This window comes from Colias croceus, chromosome Z (assembly GCF_905220415.1).
Source record: "Colias croceus chromosome Z, ilColCroc2.1".
Lineage (NCBI taxonomy): Eukaryota > Metazoa > Arthropoda > Insecta > Lepidoptera > Pieridae > Colias > Colias croceus.
In genome coordinates, this window is record NC_059568.1 from 13,884,797 (window position 1) to 13,893,266 (window position 8,470).

The following is an 8,470-nucleotide window of genomic DNA, read 5'->3' on the forward strand; positions in this document are numbered from 1 at the left end:
CCATAAATCAGGACGCAATGTCCCGGGCGGAGCGCTTGTTGCTGGGCGTTGTTTATTGAATTTATGAAATGGTCACAATGCATCCGCGCAAGCACTTTACAGCTCCCGGGATTCTATCTAGATATCCTTGGAGACTGAGTTCCGTTTGTGCTCTTGTGCATTCCGTTCGCGTTGTAATTGAGTCGTTCTAAAGATTTTTGTAATGGTACTTTTAAATAATGGGTGTTTAATTTAAATTAAAGTTACCAGTGTGACGATATCATTCTTATCTCTTATTATGTTTCGTTAAAATTCAATTATTTTTCGCAAGGAGCTCTGTGCTGTTTTGCGCATGTTTTTTGAGCTAGTCTAGATATATCCGGGAACTCGTTTGTCATTGGACGTTGCGTATTGATTACATCGAAAGGTCACTTTGCATCCGCGCATGCACTTTAGAGCTCCAGGTACTCTATCTAGATGTCCTGGGACGTTCAGTTTTGTTCGTGCAGTGGTACTTTTCGTTCGCGTTAATTTTAATCCCACCAAAAACATTTTCATGTAAAATGTTGCCAAGACGAGCCCATATGACTCGCACTGTCAAAAAGTTATCAGATCTCATGTAGAGCCAAGCTTCTAACACTACACGCCCTAACTCTACAAGGCCTAACTTCACAAACTCTACACCTTAGTCAAAATATGTGGCTTGGCCATTTCGCTACATCCACATCGGCGTAAGGTGATAAATTAATTCACTGTTCATTACTTTTGTGTTATACAATAGTTCTTGTAGTAACGAACGGCCAAGCCTCATATTTTGGCTAAGGTGTAGAGTTTGTGAAGTTAGGCCTTGTAGAGTTAGGGCGTGTAGTGTTAGAAGCTTGGCTCTACATGAGATCTGATAACTTTTTGACAGTGCGAGTCATATGGGCTCGTCTTGGCAACATTTTACATGAAAATGTTTTTGGTGGGATTTCATTTCTTTTTGTAAGTTGTTTGTAACAAAATTTTATATATCGATTAAATTTTTTTTTTAACAAGGAGTTATATATCTAGGGGAACCAAGTTTTAGATTATTAGATTAGACCTTTAGCGTCATCAAAATTTAATTTAAAATTACAGGTCTCATACAAACTCCCATCCCCTAGTTTAAGGAGTTGGGGGATGAAAGTTACAAATTTTATAATTTTTTTGTTGTTTGTGTGCTAATACTAGCTTACATACAAAATTTCAGCTTTCTAGGACATTAGGAAATACCTTAACAATTTTGATGATCATCAGTGAGTCAGTGACGAAATTAGCGTTTTTTAGATATAAATAAAATCTGAAGTATAAAAGCTAATGTAATTAAAACTTAATTTATTTATTTATTTATTTATTTATTTCAAGAACATAGTGGCTTACAGTCACGCCAAAGCACCACTATGCTATACAGTACAATTTAATCATTATTAACACAATTCAAGTCAAAATATACAAGTCAAAATACAAAAGAAAAATACTTATATCTAACTGCAATTAATTTAACGTTATGACAATACAAATAATAATAATATATACAGATATAATAGGACACAATACAATGGAAATTTACAGAAACAGAAGAAATCAGACAGATTAGAAAGTTACTCAATTTAATTAAAAATTGCTATCCAGATAATAAATGGCGTACCGAATAAATACAGTCATACTGTCAGTGAAGAAGTCAAGATGTTGGTACTGGGCAAGCAAGTCTCCGAGCAACTTTCGGGCTCGCGCGGTGGGCGCGTTCCTAGCGCGGTGCGTTCGCGTGAGCGGCTGTGCAAAGAGGCGGTGCGGCCGCCGCGCGGTAAGCGCGCCGTCCCCACCACCCCTTGGTAGGCCGAGAATCATTCGCTCCAGAACATCGCGGTTATCAATTTTGTTGTGCATTATCAAGTAATAATGCACCACCAACAGAATCTTTCTCCTGAGTGCCAAAGTATTCAAACCCACCATACCCAATACGTACATCGATGGATAAAGATGTGGGTAATATCCGTAGCGACGTTTGTATATACATCGCGCAAATTTACGTTGTACCCTCTCGATCATTAAGGAGTATTTCGTTTCATATGGGTCCCAGATCATAGCACCATACTCCAGTTTGCTACGCACATAGGCATTAAATAGAAGCATGGCAACTCTATTGTCTTTAAATTCTGAGGAAACTCTAATAATGAAGCCAAGGGTTTTGTTAGCTTTCTTGCAAATATCCATCATATGTGAATGAAAGTCCAGTCTACTATCTACGATTAATCCTAGGTCACGTATTTCATCAATTTTTTCCAATGGAACGTCAAATAAATTATAGGTCATATAAAGAGGAAAACGCGATCGCGAGAAAGTCATAACTTTACACTTGTCAGTGTTGAAGGGCAAGTGATTTGTACTGCTCCACTGAGCTATAGCGTTAATGTCTTCCTGGAGAACTTTAGCGTCAGAAGCATTACTAATCTTCAAAAAGAGCTTTAGATCGTCCGCAAACATAAGGCACCTCGCGGATCGTACGGCACTAGGCAGATCGTTTATCATAAGCAGAAACAATGTTGGACCCAACGTACTTCCCTGACTTACTCCAGAACGCGTATAGTAATCATCTGACTCATGACCAGAAATACGCACAAACTGGCTACGGTCCTTCAGGTAGCTTGAGAAAAATCTTAAAAGCTTAGGAGTGAAACCTGCCGCAGCCAGCTTCTGGAGTAGAACGTCATTATCAACCAGGTCAAAGGCTTTTTTAAAATCAAAATAGACAGTATCAACTTGGTTACCAATGTCCATTTCAGAAGCAACATAATCAATAAAGTTGATGTGGTTGGTATTGGTAGACCGGTTTTTACGAAAACCATGTTGACAGTCAGCCAGGAAGTTAGATACCTGTTGATTAATTTGGTTATCCAACATTGATTCAAAGATCTTAGCAAATACAGAAAGCACCGCAATAGGCCTAAAGTTCGAGATTTCGACACTTTTATCCGTCTTAGGAACAGGAGTAACTCTAGAATTCTTCCAGCGTTGAGGATAGATTGCTTTTTCGAGCGACAAATTATATATATATAAAAGCGGCTCTTTTAACACAGATACGCAATCCTTGATAAGAAAGGTTGGAATACCGTCAGGTCCTATCGAAGAGCGTAGTTTGAGCCTTTTCACTGCAGCATCTACATCCTTTTCGCGAAGATAATCAATGGTAATCCGCGTTGAGTCTGGTGAGTAAAAACTCGATGCTGCTTCAGGATCTAGCCGCGGAATACTAGGCTGGAAGACTGACTCAAAGTAACGAGCAAATGCAGCGGCGGCCTCTGCCCCTTCAACCTTTACATTATCACACATGAAAGATTCACACTTGCGTCTGCTTTTCCTCTTATCTTTTACGTATTCCCAGAACTTAGCAGGTTCGTCTTTAATACTATTCTGTGTTTTTTTAATGTGCAGTGAGTACGCATTGTCAATTAACATTTTAACATGCCCTCTATAATATTTAAACAGTTCCTTATTAAACATTTTACCCTGAGCCTTGTATTTTGTTAAATGAAAATATTTATGTTTGATATTTCGAATGATCTCTGGAGTAAACCACGATGGATACACGTATCGGTCACGTAAACGGGGCTGCTTTTTAAGAGGCACGTAAGTATTAATGCATTCATACAATACCTGATAGAATGTTTCAACAGCACAGTCAACATCTGTAGTACCCTTTAATTTCGACCAGTTTAATTGGCATAAGGCTGAGTAGAGTGCACTAAGATCGGCTTTATGAAAGTTCCAGTTTGGTGGTGCATTAGGTCGAGATGTCGAAGGAGCTGACTGAACAGTTGGCAATTCACAACGCAAAAAAGATACTTTTACTAATAACGGCGGATGATACGCGTCTGGTTGAACTAGAGGCTCAACATTTCCTGAAACCGAAATATTATTAGATAGATTAATATTTTCAATAAGTCCGCTATTGGCAATATATCCCGAAAATTTTGTTGATCTAGCATAATCCAAACCCAAGTTATGAGGGTTCAAAAAAACGTCGAAGCGCTTCGAGAAAAGGTAGGTAGTGCCCGTGCGCTTCGCTTGTTCGCTTGGCTCGTCTTGGCGGGGGCACTACCGTGCCCCCAGATCTCATTGAGAGCAATTTATTTTCTTACCAGTGAATCGTTTTCAAAACCTTTCTAGTTAAATTTTGATGGTACCTGTTGATTTCAAACATATTCTAATATTATTATTTTTGTAGACCGTGCTTGCAATTTGTTTGTTGTAGTGAACTGTAAAAGCAGGGGGACTGAAATCAAAATTACTCAAATCTGGATCCATGTTCGTGTCACGATATCCCGGGCAGAGCACTTGTTGCTGGGCGTTGTTTTGAAAGGTCACAATGCATTCGCGCATGCACTTTAGAGCTCCTGTAATCTAGGCGTCCTGGGAATTTCAGTTTAGTTTGTGCATTCGTATATTCCGGCTGTGTTAAATTTTAATCCTTGTAAAGTCAGTGTTTTTTTAATCAGCATTCGGTTAGAAATTATAAATTAGCACTATATGTTCGCGTTATAAAATAAAAACTTATATTTGCAAATGATAGTTACTTAAATTCGAGATCTTTCTATAAATCAGGAGTCGATGTGTGACGATATCATTCTTATCTCTTATTATGTTTCGTTAAAATTCAATTATTTTTCGCAAGGAGCTCTGTGCAGTTTTGCGCATGCTTTTTGAGCTAGTTTAGATATATCCGGGAGCTCTTTTATTATTGGACGTTGCGTATTGATTACATCGAAAGGTCACATTGCATCCGCGCATGCACTTTAGAGCTCCAGGTACTCTATCTAGATGTCCTGGGACGCGTTTAGTTTTGTTCGTGCAGTGGTACTTTTTGGTCGCGTTAATTTTATCTCTTTGAGAGCAATATACTTTCTTACTAGTGAATCGTAATCAAACTTCTATCGAGTTAAAGATTTGCATGGTACCTGTTGATTTAAAATTAATTTCAATATTATCATTGTTCTTAGATCGTGCTCGCGTTTAGTTTGTTGTACTTTAAAAGCAGGGGGACAAATCAAAATTACTTAAATCCGGGTCCGTATCCGTGCCACGATTACCCGGGCAGAGCAGTTGTTGCTGGGTTGGCTTGTTTATTGATTATATCGAAAGGTAGGAATATTCCATTCGCGCATGCTCTTTAGTGCTCCTGGGATCCAAGATAGAAATCTAGATGTCATCTTCTGCTTTTGTACATTTCGGTCTCGCGGTAATTGATATGGAATCCATATCAATTACCATCCATATTATGGATTTTAAATGGTACTCAATAAGTTGTATTAGAACAAGTGGTTTTTTTCTTCAATACGGCACTACGGTCTTACCAAATTGATTTCTTTCATGTTGTAGTGATTAAATATGTTACTGTTATATTACAACCTACATTAACCAGTGTAGATTTAAAGAACCATCAGTTACATATTTTTGTCTCCTCAATTGTAATTATAAATTAAATTATCGTCAGACTCAAAGCTTTGTCCGGTTTCGCGCATGCCTTTAAGCTAGTCTAGAAATTTCTGGGAGTGCGTATTGATTATATCGAAAGGTCACGTTGCATCCGCGCATGCACTTTAGTGCTCCCGGGATTCTGTCTAGATATCCTGGGAAGTCTCCCTGAGTTCCGTGTTCGTGCTCTTGTATATTTCGGTCGCGTTAACAACAGGCCTCTTAAATATTTTTTTAAATTGTATTTTTAATTAATGAGTGGTTAATTTAAGTAAAGTGACCGCTGTACTATATGTGTGTCTACTATGTATTGTTAAAATCAATTATTTTTCGTAATAGGCTTTGTGCAGATTCGCGCATGCCTTTTAAGCTAGTCTAGAAATTTCCGGGAGTGCGTGTTGATTAAATCGAAAGGTCAGGTTGCATCCGCGCATGCACTTTAGCGATCCAGGTACAACCTGATGCCCTGGAAAATTCAGTTCGGTTCGTGCTTTCGCGTTATTCGGTCGCAGTGTTAGTACCTACTTGTAATGAAATCGCAATTTATTAAGCTACTAGTGGTCCGCCCCGGCTTCGCCCGTGGTACATATTTCGCAATAAAAGGTAGCCTATGTCCTTTCTCGGGTATCAAAATATCTCCATACCAAATTTCATGCAAATTGGTTCAGTAGTTTAGGCGTGATTGAGTAACAGACAGACAGACAGACAGAGTTACTTTCGCATTTATAATATTAGTATGGATTGCATAGCTTTTATCGCGGGCCTTGAGGGCGGGGACCGAATCAAGAAATTCCGTAACGAAAAAACCTCACGCTCCCGACTCCGACGGGCGGAGGTGTGGCTTGAAGGCAAAGCATGCAATAGCTTTACCGCGGCAGTCCCCGAGTGCCACACGTCGTTTTTTAATTATTACTGTAACTTGATGAGTGTAGTGCGTACCCGGTGTTTTCGAAATTTGTTTGTGCTTGATGGAATATGATAATTTTATGGAAAATTTTCGTATTAAATAACTTATACAGTAGCTCCGTCCGGGCTCGCGCATGCCTTGTTAGCTCTGTATCCTACACGTGGGTGTAGGATATTGATTAATTATTCAAGGTCACATTGTATCCGCGCATGTACTTTACGCTCCAGGGTCGCTATCTAGACGCCCTGGGAGTTTAGTTTCGTTTATACATTCGTTTGTTTCGGTCGCGTTCATTTCTGTTTAGGTTTTTATTTTAATTTATTACTCAAACAATAGTGATACACATAATACATACTAATACAATACTAACCTGCTTTATATAATTAGATTTTTTAGATTTTTTTCCCCCGGAACTCATTTAAGTTGAAAAAGTTGTAAACTAAATTTATTTTTGATTTCTCAAACTTTCTCCCTTTTTTATCTAAAAGACAACAGTGATGTGTGTACTGACTATCTAGTGCTTGTGTGATTTCATGGGGAGCGCCCAGAATTAATGAAAGGTAATTTTATTAATATTCTCCTTTGAATCTATATTATAATATACAAGTATAAAAACTATTAAATATTGATTTTAAGAATGATGTGATCATATAAATCTACATGGCCATAATTTCTACAAAATAATTATCATAACATTGCATTTCCATATAGTAGTCCTAAAGCGTAACAGGTGAACAAAGGAACCCTTCCTTCAAATTCTCAATGTCACGGTTAATGGCGTAGTTAGCTTTTCAATGTCATGGTATAACTTATCTTTTGCGCAATTGGTCTTATTGTGTAAACAAAATGGCCTGCTGAAAATGCACATAACTCAAGATTCTATTAAATATAAGCCATAACTTTTCCTCCAAGACCATTATTCTGCTAATTCCAATGTACCTACATTTTTCTGTATATGTATATAATTCATATAAAATTGCGTTGGCGAATTGTACCCAAAATGGCGTCCCGATGAAAATCGATAGCCAATTGCGCGCAGGCGCTCTGACTTATTGCGTTTCAATGTCACGCCGACCTGTTGATACTACATCAATATTTTCGCGCAGGCGTACCCACGCCTTCGACGAATGGAAAATTCTGGAACTCGACATTCATACTAAAGGCCTTTCAACAGATACATCCCGGTCGCAGAAGTCCAGTGAACAGAATGGGAAGGAGTACGTCTTTGTCACGCGGGAGAAGATGGAGCAAGACATTTCCGAAGGGAAATTTATAGAGCATGGGGAATATAAAGGGAATCTGTACGGGACTTCTGCGGAGAGTGTGGAAACTATCATTAATTCTGGTGAGCTATCCCGACTATTCTATAAATAGATTTTGATTGTCAATCGATACCTTACCTCGCGACTTGGTTAAGACGTTATTCAAGATGGACCAATAGTTACTTACGGCTAGATTTGAGGATTAATATTTTACACTTTGAAGATTTTTAATAACGACTTAGAGACAGATAATTGGTTTGAAATAATAATAGACTGGACTATATACAGCAATGATCATCCGAAACATCATGTTGTACTTATGACTGTAACTAAATCTAAATTTAATTTTTGAATAAAATCCATCAAATCGATTCTAAGCAACTTTAAAGCTGTCTTCAGTAATCGCAATTCAAATCTTTGTCCGTGTACCTTACCTTTATAAAAAAATGTCTTTATTCCGAGATATAAAATATTGATTTTTGTTAACAGGGCGCGTATGCGTGCTAAGTCCTCATTGGCAAGCGCTTAAGATGCTGCGCACGCCACGCCTTCGTCCATATATAGTGTTCGTTAAACCACCCCCGTTCGAACGCCTCGTGGATACCAGGACTGCGGCCAACGCGCGGTCCACCTTCGATAAGGAGAGCTCTAGGGCTTTTACGGTAAGTTTCCAAGGTTTCAGGACACACTATATTTTTGCTTGAATGAATAACTTGCGGTTGTAAAATATTTTTATAAATTATGCCCTATAAGGGGTGAAAAAAATTTTCAATCGACATTTCACGCATAGAATTCGCGAGCAGAGCTAGTTTAATACATACAAGTTCAT

At 38.3% G+C, this 8,470-nt stretch overlaps 1 protein-coding gene across 2 annotated transcripts in view; it reads left to right on the top strand.

The window, feature by feature from the left end:
* Positions 1-8,470, top strand: part of LOC123705219 (MAGUK p55 subfamily member 7) — a 68,085-nt gene that overhangs the window by 41,182 nt on the left and 18,433 nt on the right. For both annotated transcript variants that reach the window (XM_045653914.1, XM_045653915.1), the window contains 2 exons: positions 7,554-7,724; positions 8,131-8,303. In XM_045653914.1, the coding sequence (XP_045509870.1) occupies positions 7,554-7,724; positions 8,131-8,303 (344 nt within the window). The remainder of the gene's footprint in view (positions 1-7,553; positions 7,725-8,130; positions 8,304-8,470) is intronic.